This window comes from Colletotrichum graminicola (genome assembly GCF_000149035.1).
Source record: "Colletotrichum graminicola M1.001 genomic scaffold supercont1.22, whole genome shotgun sequence".
NCBI classification, from domain to species: domain Eukaryota; kingdom Fungi; phylum Ascomycota; class Sordariomycetes; order Glomerellales; family Glomerellaceae; genus Colletotrichum; species Colletotrichum graminicola.
In genome coordinates this window covers 616,802-633,525 of record NW_007361026.1, presented here as the reverse complement: position 1 = coordinate 633,525, position 16,724 = coordinate 616,802, and the positions used below count along the sequence as shown (strand labels likewise).

The 16,724-nt window shown below is 53.7% G+C and overlaps 6 protein-coding genes across 6 annotated transcripts; 3 read left to right on the top strand and 3 right to left on the bottom strand.

Moving 5' to 3' along the window:
* Positions 1–987: 987 nt before the first annotated feature.
* On the top strand, positions 988–1,953 carry GLRG_06211 (uncharacterized protein; the record flags this gene model as incomplete). The annotated part of the gene is made up of 1 exon (XM_008096896.1): positions 988–1,953. One exon carries the CDS (start codon positions 988–990, stop codon positions 1,951–1,953), a length of 966 nt encoding a protein of 321 aa, XP_008095087.1.
* A 2,289-nt stretch (positions 1,954–4,242) lies between these two features.
* Positions 4,243–5,909, top strand: GLRG_06210 (defects in morphology protein 1; the record flags this gene model as incomplete). The annotated part of the gene is made up of 2 exons (XM_008096895.1): positions 4,243–4,573; positions 4,642–5,909. The coding sequence occupies 2 exons, from the start codon at positions 4,243–4,245 to the stop codon at positions 5,907–5,909; spliced, it is 1,599 nt and encodes a 532-aa protein (XP_008095086.1).
* A 1,049-nt stretch (positions 5,910–6,958) lies between these two features.
* Positions 6,959–7,543, top strand: GLRG_06209 (uncharacterized protein; the record flags this gene model as incomplete). The annotated part of the gene is made up of 1 exon (XM_008096894.1): positions 6,959–7,543. The coding sequence occupies one exon, from the start codon at positions 6,959–6,961 to the stop codon at positions 7,541–7,543; it is 585 nt and encodes a 194-aa protein (XP_008095085.1).
* Positions 7,544–8,144: 601 nt separating this feature from the next.
* GLRG_06208 (F-box domain-containing protein) lies at positions 8,145–8,899 on the bottom strand (the record flags this gene model as incomplete). Its single annotated transcript, XM_008096893.1, has 2 exons — positions 8,145–8,436; positions 8,562–8,899. The coding sequence occupies 2 exons, from the start codon at positions 8,897–8,899 to the stop codon at positions 8,145–8,147; spliced, it is 630 nt and encodes a 209-aa protein (XP_008095084.1).
* Positions 8,900–9,783: 884 nt separating this feature from the next.
* On the bottom strand, positions 9,784–10,971 carry GLRG_06207 (uncharacterized protein; the record flags this gene model as incomplete). Its single annotated transcript, XM_008096892.1, has 1 exon — positions 9,784–10,971. The coding sequence occupies one exon, from the start codon at positions 10,969–10,971 to the stop codon at positions 9,784–9,786; it is 1,188 nt and encodes a 395-aa protein (XP_008095083.1).
* Positions 10,972–13,438: 2,467 nt separating this feature from the next.
* GLRG_06206 (C6 zinc finger protein) lies at positions 13,439–14,632 on the bottom strand (the record flags this gene model as incomplete). The annotated part of the gene is made up of 3 exons (XM_008096891.1): positions 13,439–14,004; positions 14,064–14,499; positions 14,552–14,632. The coding sequence occupies 3 exons, from the start codon at positions 14,630–14,632 to the stop codon at positions 13,439–13,441; spliced, it is 1,083 nt and encodes a 360-aa protein (XP_008095082.1).
* Positions 14,633–16,724: the final 2,092 nt, after the last annotated feature.

The window sequence follows — 16,724 nt, the reverse complement described above, 5'->3', positions numbered from 1 at the left end:
ATCACTGGTATTGGCATCATCATCATCACCTCGTGGCTATATTTGAGCTTATCATTCATGTCGATATCAAGATACAGACTTGATGGTTTTTAGAACCTCATTCATCATGGCTAGTTTGCATATCAAAAGTGGCTGGACACCATCTGCAGGAAAATTCAGATTGAATATCATGAAGTGACTTTCGAGTTGTCGATCCTGGTCTGTTTTAACAGAGACTCTCTGCTCTTCTATGTGTCAAGGATAACCAAACCTGATAAGTGAAATCAGGCATGTTCATAATTGTTTGGAAATGAATGTGTTTCTGGAACATGTCAGCCTACTTAGAAACCTCGAGACTGCTTCACAACTCACCAGAGCTAGTCAAGCCCAGAGTAAGCTCCGACAAGTAAAGGCTGTCGAGAACCTCGTCAGTCCGTGTTCATGGACCACAACTTTGCTGTCAAGGTTTTTCGGCCTTGAGCGACTCGCTATGCCCATCACATCTCTTCACGGCTCTTTCATTCTTACGAGGAAAGTACCAGGCTGTTGTTCCTCCTCTATTGTTATCAAAACAAGGCAACCAAGCCTCTTTCACCTTGCGACGCCAAATTCGCCTTCTCGATAGTTCCTTCTTCGCGGCTTTGAGCTTTTTCCTTTGGCCTCGACAACTGTATATGATACAACAGTGAGAATCCCAAGGTACCAATAGACGGGATGTCCCATCCCAGCAACAGCGGAAGCGATGGCGAGATACGAAGACGCAACCAACCGAGAGGCGGCGTTGGTAAATACAAGTGGGCTATGCAGCCTCATCATTCGATTCAATGGCAAAAGGATTGGCTCAATCTAGCTACCAAGCTGTTCAATGTCGACGAGGACGATATTCTCCTGAACAGCGCCGAAAAGAACGAGGTTCTGAGCCTCCTTGCGAACCGAATTTCCGACTCCAACATCTCTGCATATAGCCGAGCGGTTGGATCATGCAGGGTCGTGGAGACTGTTCGAAAGATGATGACAGGAAAGCGGCCTCTTATTGACGTCAATATTTACACGGCGCTCCTTCGGCACAGCTTGATGCCCCCGGACGCGTGGAACGAGACGGAAGCCATCTTGCAGCGGTTGGAAGCCCTTCGGTACCTTGAACGATGCGCCAACGGCGTCGAGAAGTACAACCCGGAGTCCATGAGTGCCGTCATGCCCGATAAATCAGTCGTTATGGTGATTGTCAAGCCGAGAGAAAGTATCCCTGATGCCCCGACGGAGCGTACCGCGCTCACGGGCGACTCTGGTGCGGCGACGCCAGACAAATGCGACAACACGTCTGGACGACCGTGGACTCGATCAGTTACCACACTGGTATCACCCACATCGCCTTCGAAAAAGCGTAAGGCTTCCCCGGAGCCATCTCTTCAGTCGAAGTCAAGTCCTCCCAAGAGGAAGAAAGCGACTCCAAAGAGAAGAACAACTCCCAAGAAGCAGGCGACTCCCAAGAAAACAGTCGAACAGCCTGTGATTGGGGGCAGTTCCACGAAGCACAACGGTGTAGCCCAGGCTCAAGACCAGGCCGATTCTCCCACAAGCAGCCTCCGCCGCGCTCGCCGGAACCCAGTCGTCACGTCTGAGACCTTGGCCGGAGACAACCACTACATTTTGCTCGCCAAAATCTTCAAGGCGACCGAAGTTCTCGGCCAAGTTGCGCGCTACGAAGATAAATGCGTCCGTCGGGTCGCCCTCTCGTCCTTCATTGCCGACCTCCACAAAGCTGGCTGGACCGACCTGGAGAAGTCGGCCGTGCAGCTCATCAAGGACGAGGACTGCGCCTCCCGCGAGTTCCTCGCGAGCATGATCGTCAACAGCAGTTACGAACGGATCAACGAGGCTCTCGACAAGGACGCCGCACCGACCAAGACCGCATGCGACAGCAGACCTTCGCCATGGCGTCGCGTACCGCGGATTCTGTTCAAGAGCGGTTGATTACATAAAAGAATTCACAAAGATACTTGATGGGGAAACAACTCGGAATGTGCGATGGCAGAGCTGATTGAGAGTGTTTACGTCGGTTCTAGACTGGACATAAGACACGTATTGCTTTGATTATGAATGGCGGACTTGGAGACGATGTGGAACACTGGTTTTAGCCTACGGATAAGGTTATGCTTGGACTTCATTTTGTGATCTGGAGGAACAAGAAAGATGATGACTGGCTACGCGTGGCATTGTGGTCAAGCGATGGAACGCAGGGCCTTGCTAGAGAAGACAATTGGCTGTAGTAGCTTATCGAGAGAACCGTACAATGATCCGGCTATTCATCCTCTAAAATCCGAGTTGAATCATTATATATCTTCTGAAAGTGAGCCAAATCACGTGCCGTAACTCAAGCAATGCAAGTGACGTAGTCATGAAGCTTTATAAGCTGATAATGCGGTGCCAAAGTTCTATCGCTGTAACGCCCCCTTTCAATATGCCCGTACCACCACTTCAACTCTCGTCCTCTCATTCCACCATACATGTGATGTGCGGGCTTCAAGAAAGCCTCATGGAAACTCGTGTATTGTCCCTCTCATGCAGGTCACGGTTTTGGCGGTGCATCTCGTACGCATCCTAGCATAGCGAGAACTGCTGCATGACACCCGCGCTGCTTGATCTCAGTGCTCATGCATGTTTGGAATAATGAGAAGAGCTAGACTCAAGCATGGCCCAGGATGGAATACGATGGTGAGATGATGCAGATCCTTCGGGGCCGACGCAGCCTTCAAGGCGACAAAGATGCAGTTCCGGGCTTATGGCAGCAATACCAAGCCATGGACACGTCATGAAAATGTTTCCAGCACTGAGTCTGGCATGGTCACTGAGTCCTGACGGGACGTACTTGACTTTTGGCGTCGGAAATTACAACTCCATCATAAATGATAGGACCTTCTCTGCCACCCGAATCCGCCTTCCTGGCGTCTTCAATCAGCGGCTCGAACTTGGGACATTGGTGCGGAAGTTTCTTTCCGCATCATCACCTTCTCACTCAATCAGGACCTTCCGTTTCTTCTACCCCAGCCTCGACTTAAACATGGTCTCCGTGTCTTTCTCCTTCCCATGGCCTCATTCTCCTTCGGATGCTTCACGACAGCACACCCCCTCATACAAACCAGCTCAATCTAGTTGATCAAAGTATTCCCAAAGACTTCGAGTTTCTACCCTCTTATACCTCAGTGCATGCGCTTCAGTGACCTCTCGCGACAGTTCAATCCACTTGTTGAACAAGACGGTCCAGGGTCAAAAGAAAGCACACACGAAGCATCCGCAGCCAACGCGTCACGATGTCGCCCTTTGACGATTCTGCAAGCCAACCGCAGCTCCCGAGCCAACAGAACTCAGAGCAAGATAACAACCGGGACACTCCTCAGCGCTCTATCAGCATGGTAGCTCCAATCCGACCATATTACTTCACCCTACCACCCTTGCCTAGTGCTTTCACCAGCCCGCACCAGGCTGCCTGGTGCGAACTTGCAACAGGTCTTTTCAACATCGATTGCCTGGACATGCTAATGACCGCGGACGAAAAACATGCCGCTTTGAAGGATCTGTCGACACAACTGACGATATTCGAGTGGCGAAATCCCCGGCCGACAGATAACCGCACGGTGATGGCAGCACGGTTGATGTGCAAGGGGGAAGCTCCAGTAGATCACGCTGTGATCTTCACAGCTCTCTTGAGATGGCAACTTTGCCCTCCCCATGAGTGGATGGAATGGGAAACCATGCACCAGCACTTGTCGCCGTTGTGTTACCTAGCCGATTGCGGTGCCGGAAGAGCAAGCTACTGCCCTAAGGGGATGGGAGAAAGGATGCGGTATGTCATGGGGCTGGAAGTCGAGTAGGAAGACGCATACACACAGAAGTTTGCCTTCCCATGGGATACAGAGAGTATTTGAGTAGGAAGAATCATCAATAATATCAGCTTTGGCTGTACGTCCACACAAAGACTCCCTAGAAGCCGCCATGAGTGACAAAAGGAGATTGGTTGCTGACGCTGCTGATGTAAGCATTCAGCTGCTGACAGAGCCGCTGCCCTGATTGGGTGTCATGCTGCTAGAGTGGGTCTATACCAGTCAGAAACCCCGTGATCACGCGACTTCATCAGCGCATCTCGACGCGCTCCAGGCAGACCCGTTAGTGGCGATCCCCCGAGTCGTGACGCCCTCGATGAGGGTCTCGCTCTCCCTTTCCAACCCCAGATACACCGACCTGGCACTTTCGCGGTGCACCGCCATGGCAACTTCGCTCTTACTCGACTCTGACGACGAATATGGCTACGATCTTTCTCTTGAAGACGAGACTTTGCTGAGCCAGCTCATTACCGACGGCCCCGCCCCCACGTCCACATCTTCGCAGAACCCCGCCGCACCCTCCATTGTCTCGCATCTCGGCATCGACACCATCGCCGAGGAGGAGTCGAGACTTGATCATGTTCCCGCCGATGCGCTTTCCTTTCGGCCGTTCGGCACGGCCAAGGGGGCTCTTCGAGCTGGTGGCCGCCGCGACAGGAACCCCGCCGATGCCCCCCCGTCGTCACCTGGCTACACCGTCAGCTACCCGGATCGTAAGTATATGCTCGCAAGCAGAGAAGTGGACAGCTCTCCGAAAGCTAACTAACTCACAAGCGTCTAGTGAGCAAGGCTATCCCAGGCGGTGCCCGCGCGCCTTCGCCGAGACAGGCAGACGACCCCTCTGCCGACGCGGCGAATAATGACACCCGATCGCCGCTCGTGCGGTTCCGCTCCTTCCCTCGGAAACCCTTCACCGTCACGGACTTGACATCTGGCGCCTGGTGCGAGCTGCAGTACTTCTACACCCTGACTCGCTTGCCGGGAGGTCGGAAGACACGGACAGCGGCTATGAAGCAAGGGACCAAGGTACACCAGGCCCTCGAAGACGAGGTGCACACCACCGTCCGCGTAGAGATCGCGAGCAAGGAAGATGGCTTCGGCCTGCGCATATGGAACGTCGTCCAGGGCCTTCGCACGCTCCGCGAAACGGGTATGACCCGCGAGCTCGAGGTCTGGGGCTTCGTCGACGGGAACCTCGTCAACGGTGTCGTTGACGGCCTGAGCTACGAGAACCCCGACCCGGAGTTCCAACAGCAGCTGAGCCAGGGCCCGGAAGACCAGACCCAGGCGAGTATCACCAGCTACTTCCCATCTGAGAAGCAAGCACAAGTGCCCCAGATTTATCTGACAGATGTCAAGACGCGAGGCTCGACGAAGGTGCCGAACAGTCCTGTGCTGCTGCGGCCGGCCAAGGTGCAGCTCTTTCTCTATCAGCGTTTCATGTCGGAAATGGCGGCCGGCAGGCTGGACTACCTCCGTGTCTTCCGTCGGTACGGGCTTGACCCCGACGCGCCGTTCTCAGACTCGTTCATTGCCCAGATCGGTAGCTTGCATGACGAGCTCTTCGACGTCGATTCGTCCATGGACGGAGACTATACTCCATCATCCTCGAACACAACAACCAGTGAAACAGAGGCAACCGAGACATCAAACAAAGCGCCCTCTTCCGCGCCCGACTTGATCAAGTACGGAACCCTCCGCGAGCTGCTGTCCCTCTTGGTGTCGGAGCTGAAGGAGACGTTTCCTCATGGCGCGGACTCTGTGGGCCGGCTGCTCGCCGTCGAGTACAGGTACCGAGGCGACGGCTCGCTCATCGACAGCCAGGTCTTCCCCATGGACGACCGGGCGCTGGACCTCTACCTGGAGAGCAACATGGAGTGGTGGCGGGCGGACCGTGCGCCGCGGGGGGTGCAGATTGAGGAAGCGTACAAGTGCCGGATGTGCGAGTTCGCCGACAATTGCACCTGGCGGTCGGCCATGGACGACGAGAGGCTGCAGGCCACGCGGCAGCGGTTGGCGAGCCGCCAGAAGCATGTCACGAGCGGTTGAGGGTTTCATTTTGGGCGGGCTCTTCATCTAGGCCGCATTCAGGACATTTGCTTCTTGCGAGGCGCACTGGCTGGGGACTATTTATTTACAAGGGATCATGTCATTTTTATACGAACGAGTCACGAGTCACGGCCCATATCAGCATAGGGTAATAGACCATGGATCTGCCATTCACATGGCTTGATCGTCCATCTATAGTGACCTTTCCTTGCATCGGTTGCGGTTCGTGCTAGACCCGCTTAGAGTTGAATTCTCAAGGTCGCCCAGGCAATATCGCAAGCCCAAGATAAGCGTAGCACAGGAATATGTAACTAGCCAGAATACCGATCCGAAATGAGGTCAAGGTCTAACTAGTATCTTGAACAATTCGGTCACCTTTTTTGACGGCGCCCAGTTCTCTGACCAATCACAGTATACCGTTTTCAAGCCCATCTAATGTATTCGATGCCACACAGCAACCCTGCAATGTGCAACGATCAACTGGCATAATCCGTCCTGATGTTGATCATGAGCCAGCAGCTGTATTTTCGAGGTGCCGGCGGCCTCGTCGAGGTTGTCAAGGCCGAACAAAAGCACATGAATGAGAGGGGGGGGGCTGCTCCTGGACTTGCCCGAGTATCCTGGTGACGGTAATTGAAGTGGGCGGTTTCGCCGAAACACGTCCAACGGGTTCTTTATGCGTTGATCAACGAGCTGGACTTGATTCGATTCATTGTCAGAAATCCGAATGTCACTTTGTCTCGGTAGAATGGACAATCTTGGTACAGAAGTAACGTGCTATTCAAACAAGGGGTCGAAAACAATCCAATGTCAAGTACTGTACATCTTTGTCTGTTCAGAGGACAGCCCAATTTCGCCGCTGGCTCCTGTTTTTTCTGTACGTTTTTGAAGCTGAACGCTGCTGCGGTCCATCTTAATTATGCCTAGGTTATATAGCTAGTTCCGGAGCCTTGCACATTCTCAACGCCATCTACTTCAATTCGTGTTATATATCCGCTCCGTCACATAACACTTCAATACAATCAGCTAGTGAGCGGTCTTTAATCAACATGGACCAAGATAATATGGCATCGCAGGAAGAGGAGCTGAGCGACTGTGAGCACTGCCGACGGATATTCGTGGAGCAACCCGTCGAGGAGGCCTTCTTCATCTCGAGCGCCCTCCGCCGCAAGGCCAAGGCCGAGAAGCTCCTCGACGACTTTGACCAGTGCCAGCTGACGCGCGGGCAGCTGCAGCGCTACCTCGCCCTCGCCGACAAGCTGGAGGACAGCGTCATGCGGCGCGCAGCCCGGTTCGGCCACGTCGTCCAGGCCACCACCGCATGCTGGTTGGTGCACAAGCCGAACCTGTCCGACGAGGATCGGGACGTCCTCATGCAGGACGAGCGCGTCGCGGGCATGGTTGCCATCGTCGCCGGCTTTGAGAAGGCGCTTTCGGGCTTCGTCTTGGCAAGCAGGGATCCCAAGCTCCGGGAGGCGCACGAGGCGCTCGGCGTCGGCCGACCCGACTGGGAGAAGAACTACGACCTCTCCGTGGAGGAGTGGAGAGAGAATGGTATCGATGCGATCGAGGAAGACGTCGATGACGCAAAGCAGAGGCGGCGCAGGTGTCAATTGTTGGGTAAAAGGGATTGAGTTCTACCATGCCTTTGAGGTCTTGAAGTAAGTATGTGAATGATGGCGTTATGGGTTTTACCTGGAGAGCACTTATGGCGAACCTTGTCGGATTCGTGCTTTCAAGAGTAGATGGGTACTTCACTCCCTGCACGCGAAACACAACTGGCGACCACATGCCCAAATCAGACTAGGAAATCTTCAAAGTCTACTGAGCTCTACCTGAAAAGATGCTTGCGAAGCGTCACATCAGTTCCAAGCAGCTTCCCAACGGCATTTAGGGGGTCCATCACAAGCAGCTAACGACGAAGAGATGACAGCAGAAAACGTCTAGGTCTAGAAAGTCAGCTGCAAACAAACAAGCAGCCAAAGTGTTTAAGCCAATCATATGCAGAGTGCAATACATCAGATCTTGAACGCCTGTCTTTAAGATTCCAACAGAGTCCTATGACGCTTGAGATACCCATGAAGCAAGGTGCCAGGCAGGCCATGACAAGGATCTAATAATAATATACTATGCCACAACGCCTTGTGCCATTCCCTTTCTGAAGAAAGGCGAGAGATAAGAAAATACGCCCCCCCCCCGTCCCGCGAATAAACCGACACCCCCGTTGAAAGCTTTTCAGTTCGTCGCCGAATCATATGACTCTGTCATGGCGAAGGGTTCGAAATTGTAGTGCTTCCGGGAATCAATCCATGCCACGACATGGCCCATCCAGAGCCAGCACAGGACGACAGGCAGCAGGGCGAGCAGAACCCACCACAGCTCCACCGTCAGCCTGCGCCTCAACCAGCGTTGGCATCGCGCGCTGATCTTTCGGCGGTGGGAGCACACGGACGTGCCGTAGACCAGGCAGCCGAGGCCCGGTCTCGACTCGCACTCCATGTGTTCTCGCCGTCTCTGCATCAGAAGACTGGAAAGGGGGAAAAGGTTAGTGCTCGGACTCGGTAAGAAGGAAAGGAAAGGAAAGGAAACGGAGAATGGAAAGGGAGGGGAAAAGAAGAGAGAATATGTGAAAGCGCCGCCGTGAGAACGTACGGCACGCTGCCTCTGCAGAAGCGAAGGTCGCTGCCGAGGTCGCACCGCCTGTCGTTGGGGCACTCAAGGTGTAGCATGCGGCGCTCCATGAGCCACTCCACCTTGAGGCGCACGCCCGTGTCGACGAGGTAGTAGAAGTAGCTGCTGGTGTGCTTCAGCGAGAGCGCGTCGGGGTAGATGAGCTGCTGGGAGACGAGGAGGTGGATTTCGGCCGGCAGGTCCGCGAAGCCGACGCGCTGGTCCGGCCTCGTCTCGGACACCTCGCCGGCGGATGGCCGGACCCGCTGTCCTGTCACGGATCCCGGAGTGGGTCGTTTGCAGGCGCGGATGGGGTCCATGTTAGAGGTGGGTGCGAGACGGCAGTTTGCACGAGTTTCGAGACAAGAGGGAGCGGGAAACAACCGACCCAGTGGTGAGTCCCTAATGGGGGATTTGGGCTGATGTGTCTCGTTTCTGTCCGGGGGGGGGGGGGGGGGGGGGGGGAGAAGAAGAAAAACAAATCGGTCCGGGCGGATGGGTGACGCGGACGAGCGTGCACGATTAATATAGATGCAGAAAACGCTGCTGCCTCGGCCGATGTCTACATAGACACATATACGTGCCTTGCGTATCAGATACGAAGTCTGAGTCCGTCCCCCCATCCGTCACCGGCGGCAGAGCGAATCTCGTTGCAAGCTGTCAAGTTACTTAGAGTTAGCCCAGGCTGATGCGCGCTGAGTGTGGCTGGTTTCAGGAACCCGCCTCGCCGGACCCAGGGCGCTTAGCCCGTCGGCGCGCTCCCATGCAGGCAGCATTCCTCTCTTGTACCTGACCACGGCTGCCTCACGCTGTGCGCGCGCCGAGTAGACATTTGGAGATGAGATCAGCAGGTCTAGGTGTCGCAACCGGGAGTCATGTTTCCTCGCAGGGATGCTACACGCGACAAACACGTGGCTCACGTCAGTCAGCATGTTCGCCACGGATTTCGGCAAGCCGGCAGAGTGTCCCCCCGTCGTGTACGGAGGACACTAACTAGTATTGTGCATCCTAGTTCCGCTAAAGGAGGAGGGGCTAGTGAAACAGTTGGCACCAGCTGTGTGCTAGTCATATCGCATTTTCAAGCGAGTGAGTTGAGACTAAGTAAGCACAACCTGACTGACTCTTCAGCGTGAGGGACGAATGCAAAAGCAGCGGCTAACAAATTCAGTATGCTTGGGCTAGTCGTCCTCGTCAATCAATCCCCTTAGGACGCGTTATCCTGTATCATGGGTTGCAACGGGGCCAGCCGCCCACCTCGACACTCTGCTTCCCGCATCCGTTCCTCGGCACGGGACATCTCCTGCGTGTCCAGAAGGTTCAACCAGAAGGAAAAGTAGGACCCCAGGCCCGTGACGCGGCCATGGCCTGGCGGACTGGCCAGCCCTAGCCTCGCAAGCCTCTCCCGGTCCCATATTGCGAATCCCATCCTCCTGTACGGCCCGAAACCGGCATACTTGATTGGCGAGTGCGCATTCCTTCCCATGCTGTCCACGATCCAGAGCCCGTCCGCCGGCAGCACCAAAGACGACCTTCGGGTGGCAGAGTCGGGGGGCATTCTTGCAGTCGATGGCGAGATGCTTGTTCCCGTGTAATTGTTCGACTGCATTCGCTTCAACGCAGTGGTCCGATAGGGGGCTTTCCCAAGGTCACTCTCTTTGAGAAAGTCCAACGCCGACATGACTTCGTGATACGCAACTTTGAGGTTGCTCGTGGTGCTGTCGTAAAAGGCCTCGACATCAAGTTCTCTCGGTGTGCCGGCGCCTTCATCGGAAGACTGTACTTTCGACGTGCGCGCTGCGAGATTCAATTCGCGTACCAGCTGAACACGCCAGAAAGCGCGAATGATACGTTGCTCCTCCACCCACGACAGCTGACCGTTGATCGACCCTTCGGGCGTGGCATCCAGCCGACCCGCCGCCTTGGCGGCTGAGAGGGTTGCAAGATAGTGGCCGACGCAGAGTCGGCTCAAGGCGTGTATCTGGCTGGCGACCGCCAAGATGGACCGCATCACCGTCAGCGAAGGCTTGGCTGTCGTGTCTATGGTTGGAAGGCTGTATCCCAGTTCCGAGCTCTGACCGAGCACAATGCCGGCTTCGCCATCTCTGATCTTGCCGGCGAGCTGATCCAACGGCGTGGTTCGGAAAGCGCCAGAGCGGAGGGAGATTATACACCGTATGACATCCTGGGTCTGCGGTGGTACGATGCCATCGTGGATAGAAGGCCAGAAAATATCATCGCAGTATCGATTAAACACCCGGCCCGCTGCTGGTGACGAGACGAGGAGATTCCAGAGACAGTGGACGTCGGTGATCTGCGTCAGTATCTGGAGCAGGACCTCGGTCGGCAGGTTCTCCAAGTATGTGTCCGACTCTCGATCCGACTCTCGAGCCATTAGTTATCCGAAATTGATGGTTTCAGCTGCCGGAGGCTTGGAGAACTGATATGATAGCGGTGTCCGGAATGGTCATTTGGAGGGCGTCATGGTTGGAGACGGTTTCTCGGACGGTTGACCCCGCACTGGCCGAGTCGACGAGTCACTCAGGAACCCGATCTGGCGGCTGTTGAGTACCTAAGCTAATGTTCGTTATCATCTCGTTGATCGGCGTCACACCTTGACGTCAATCATTTGAACCATTTCAAAAGTCAATCGCGAACCAAGCACCCCCGCCACGGATTTCGGGTCCCACGATTCGAATCAAGCATGCACCTCCGCAGTAGTCAAGTGATGACAACAGGAGTGGATGGAGGAATGTAATATACATGATCCTCCACAGCCGAACTATGAGATGAATTCGGGGTTCACGAAACTTTGCATGTACAGCCGGGGGACGGGGGGTTACACAATGGCGGCAATCAAACAGGCTGTGAATCGTCTCAACGCCTCAGTGAATACGACTTGTCAGATACTTGTGAAGGCCATTTATGTACGTAACTTGGTGCCAATTGGTTCGCTACATTTTCTGCTTCTAGTCGTCAGTATTCACCAAGTTTGATGGCATATATCGGGAAGCATCCTTTGTGCAGTCTGGTGAGCAGAGCCCTGTTACAGGAGTAGAGGCTGACAGTGTGTACTGTAATCATTCATTAAATTAGCACCCGCAAAGATTACGTACCAGAAGCGTCATGTCAACGTCTGTAGCATGGTAGCTATCTGAGATACTACTCTTATGTTCGGTGATCAATCAAGCATGCATAGGCAGGTTATATCCGGATGTATGCGGTAATGCATTCACTGCTTTAAGCCGCACCAAGAACACTGCTGCATGCGAGTACGAGTAGCCCGGACCCTCTTGGCTTCCATAGACGTGGCGCAGCATAATATTGCAGTCGTAGTCCATATTAGCAATCACTTAAGCCTCACAATTCCTTTGATACCTAGGTATACACACTAGGTATACGTGATGACGATTGGCGAAGTGTCCGATCCCCTCGGATTCGGTTAAATGCAAGACATGCAAGAATCCCGACTGGCAGCATGCACTGCGCACTTTTTATCCTGTGTGACAAAGGGGAGCTGCTCTATTAAAGAGGGTCCTCGAATCCGTGTCGTTTGCTAGAAATCTCTCTTACGTTTACTCACTCCATCTTCACTTGTTTCTTCGAACTCGCTCGTCACGTCGTTCTCGTATAAGGGAAGCGCGGTACAAATCGCTTGACTAGCTTTCATCTAATGCACCTCCTTCAGATACCTCGTACAGTTACCCCCTTGGAGCGGGGCTGACATGGACGGTCACGACGCGACTATGGGTGTCGGGCAAACAGCCGCGTTTGCCTGGCTAGCTGGAGGCTTTTGTTTCTCCCGCTAGATGCTGCCCCTGGTGACTGTCACTATTTTCAATGCTGATTTGGTCATCTCAACCCAGCTTCGACGTTTGCGTCAAGGCCGAGTCCAAAGCTTCCTATACTTGGGTATCCTCGCGTTGAGCTCCCCTGACTACATCCACCACGGCGAGGCAGTCTGCGGCCGCCCCTTTTCTTGCCCGCATACTGATCCTTAGCCGTTCCAGACAATCGAGAGTCGCGGGTAAAGACGATGACGAAGGCGACCTAATGGTCACCGGTCTCGTTCCCTGAGCGATTTCAGAACGCGCCGGCTTTACACCTAAACTGTTCACCTCATCACAAATCTTGACCACTCATTCGAACCCCGCACGAGCTAGAAACATCGCCCCAACTCTCGGTGCTCCATATTGCCGAGTCCTCTGTCATTGACAGCATCGGTTCACATACGATGCGGACACGAGGGGAACAAGTTCGGCCCGCAGGAACTTAGGCCTCTATGACGCTGGCTAGCAAATAGTCATTGTCGGCGGCCTCCAGGCGACTTGACGGACGTCTCCAACGTCACGACGGCTCTCTTTCACCAATGAAGATGCAGACACCCCAGCCACTGTAGCGATCGAAGCGACCGGCCTTTGGTGAAGCCCTTTCCGCGCTTTCCACGCTATGGCTCTCGTCATTGTCGGCATCGAGACATCCTCCATGTGTTTGGACACCGGCAAGACGGCTGTGATGATCTGGTCGCTCTAAATCTGTCACTGTACCTTGGATACGGTTCCCACGGTGGCAAACATACTGGCCTTCTTGGTGCTGTTTCCTTGGGCACATTGAAGAACAGAAGTATTCGAAAAGCGACAGAACACCTAGAGCTCGGCGGTAGCTCGTCCCTGTTGGAAAACATTCCCAGGAGACGAGGGGCTTCAGTCACAGCCACCACTTTCCGTCGTCGGATTCTCTGGCCGACACGAAGAAGCCGCTGCAACCCAAAGTGGAACCATTCGCGACGGCTTACCGGCAGTGAGCGGCAATTGTGGCGGTTTTGCCACTGGGAAAACCACGGGTCCAAAGCGAGGGGGCTTTCACAGGCAAATATCGGGGTTTTGGATTGTTGGATCCCTGATCCAAGACCTATGTTCCTCGTCCAGCAGCTCATACGTCTTGGCATAAAGATTGCTGGCCCAAACATCTAGCCACCATTGACTGCGTAGCTGCCGGAGAAGCATGCAGAAATATAGGAAAATGACCAAGGCCTTCTGCCTTGACTCCCGCAGGAGGGGGAGAAAGTCATCGGCAACCATGGCGATCCAGATGAAGACGTCAATGATGTCTTGTGGTTCCGAGCTTTCGTAGAAGACGCCGTATGATTTGTAGAGCTCGTTGATGGCGTGGTTGTATATGGCCAGAAGGCCGTCGTCGCTCTCCGACGCATTGATGTTGGCTTCCAGATCGCCCAAATGGGTGTGATGGCATGGAGCTTCTCGGAACTGGAAGTGCGCTACTGTTCGGCTAATGATTGGGGAAATCAGGGGATTTGTATTCGGCTCTCCGACCAGATACCTCGTCCCGCAGAACAATACGATCCAGTCGGGAGATTGCTCTGCGCTGGCCAAGGGCGCCTCGTTCAGATACCGGGAGTTTGCCAGCACTGGCGGCCGATGGTAAGTCAGCAAGCTAACGCCATCCACTAGATGCGAATCGTCTTACCGATGTAGATGGTCAAGACTGAAAAGATAAACAGTGGTGCCTTGTTCTCGTCTTGTACGTTTTGCATCAAGCTGACGGCCGTCCGCGACGACATTTCGTGATGGGCCATGGACTTCTCTAGCAAGCCATCTTTCCTTTCCGGGTTCAAATGCGCAATATGAAGAGCCGATAGGGAGAGGATACTGCGCATGACGTAGTCGCATTCAAGACCCAGCTTGACAACATTGATGCGCCAAAACTCGCGCAATAGAGGGTTCTCGGAAAGAGTATGGGCGGTGAAGTTGCAATAGTGGTGTAACAGCTCGAGATCGAGGAAGTTCAGGTCGCCGGCATGTTGAGAGAGGGACAGCATCGGATCCAACGACGGGGACGCCAGAAAGCCACACGCGACGCCATGTTTGATGCAGTTTTTACATGCCGGTCTCTGTTCGTCGCACTAGAGGTGGTACGTTAGCAGTCAAGGCCGTACGCGGTTTACCGACGCCGACATAGCCATCCCACCCACCCATCGGCTTGGCCGGGTCCAAGTACAACAGTACTGGTACAAACGTCTCTAAGCCCGTCGCCATTGTTATAGGCCGTCCAGTCGCGCGTGTTCCAAGGAAAAAATGGGCGTGCGCATACCTTGATCTTTCTTGTCTTGCAGGTCTTACAACCGGTTCGAGTCTTTGGGTGGGAACGTCTGGACGGGTTCGACTGCATATTCGTACTCGGCATTTGTCCGAGGAGTTCGGTGTATTGGGCGCGGAGGATCTCGAGGCTCGAGACGATAGGTCGATGCTCGCAAAATCTAGGCCGGCATCTTTGCCGCAAGATATAACCTCGGTGAAGCTGGTCCGGCCTAGCAGCTAAAGTACGCAGAGCCCTTGTTGGCGCGTACCGTTGAAAGATTGAAGAACGGTTAATAGAAGGGGGGGCACAACCTGCGCCTGTTCCGTGGAGCCTTTCGCACTTGCTGTCGTATTCGCACTTTTCGGCTAAGGTAGTCTTAGGGGCAGGCTCAATGCCATTGGACAGCTGGGCACCACAATAGGCTTGTCCTTGTACCAAATCCACCTGCTGCTGAGTCAGACTACTCCCCATGGAGCGAGGGTATCTTCTGTTGATGTGGTCCCAATCTAAGTTGAAGCACGCCCTGCCTGCCTGCCCTGCACCGAGGAACTGGGTTCTAACGACCAAGTTGCTGTTACCTAGGTATTGTTATACCAGCAGAATCCAAGCACCCCCTACCATACACTTTACAGCCCAAACCGATTATAAGGTCAATCCAGTCATATCCTTCAGGCCGCTGGGCGAGCACGCGCCCGTCTGAGCGATCTAAAGATGGCCTTGAGCATCTGATCACACCACCCCAACTCCGCCTGCGCATTACTTCGGCGCCTTACTTGTAGAGCTGTGTCATTCTTTTAGGCTTGCAATTCTCCATATCAGAATAGAGTTTTCTGCAGGATAGAGTCTTCTGTCTGATCATGCTAGAAAAGCTTGGCGTTTGCTTATCATGTGGGTATGCCTACTCACAATGATGTTTGTTCCTCCAACACAAATTGCAAGCAGAGTTATGTCATTGCCTACCAGAGTGCAACCACTTTCTTGACCTGACTCCTTCCTCGCCGATCCTGCCCTGCCTGAGATTGGCCATACAAGGAAAGGTGGACGCGATTTCATCAAATACATGGGCGTGAAATTACTATTGATAGACCGACACAGTTCTAGTTTGGTACCTGACTAAACTTTCGAGTCATGGGTCTACGATGACCATGAGTTATGAACAATCTTTTCCTGATGTACGGGATGAAACCCTGGCTAACGTTTTATTCAATGGTTTGATACAGCTTTTACCAGCTTTGCCACGGATCGAAGGGCGGGCCGCCATGCAGGGCCGGTGCACTAAAGCGTCCGATGTTTGTATTTACATGCAACCCCTAACCTCCCAATGGCAGACTACCATTCGCAAAGATGATAACCCTAACACCCCATCACCAATCACATAAACAGTGGTGCCACCAGCATGACAAAAACCACCACGCCAGAGCGGCCATTCACGGGTAAACCCTGCTCATTGGCAATGGGCACAATAACGCCCAAGATGGTCCATGCTACTCCGTTGGGCTCTATCACCGAGGCGATACCTAGGTTGAGGCTGTTGCCAGCGGAGGTGAACTGTAGTAAGCAAGATCCTGGGATTAAGTGCAAACCGGTCCGATAGTGGGTCGTTTGATATACCGGGATAATTGACTCCAGGACGCCCTAGATCCCGAACTATACTACTAGCCGTCTCACAGCTAGTTTTCCCATGCCAGTTTACGGATAGAACCCTTGGGTATACGTAGGATTATCCGGTAGTATCCGCATCACCAGCATGCCAGAAATATCCCACTTCCGGAAAACACTCCGGAGGCCCGGAGAGAGCCAGCATAATTAGATAAGTAGTAGCTAAGGTTAAGCTTGATTAAACTTCCCTTTTCTTTCCTTTTTTTCCTTTTTCACATGATGCAGAAACACCAATTGGTGGGGGTGAACGTTTTCTCGTCCAGCTTGGTGCAGCAATGGCCCGTGATCCCGTCACCACATTCTACTTAACAGTCAGTACATACAGCGTGAAACTAGACCAATGAAATGGTACGAAACCAACCTACTGATATTGGTCGGTTATGACCAAGG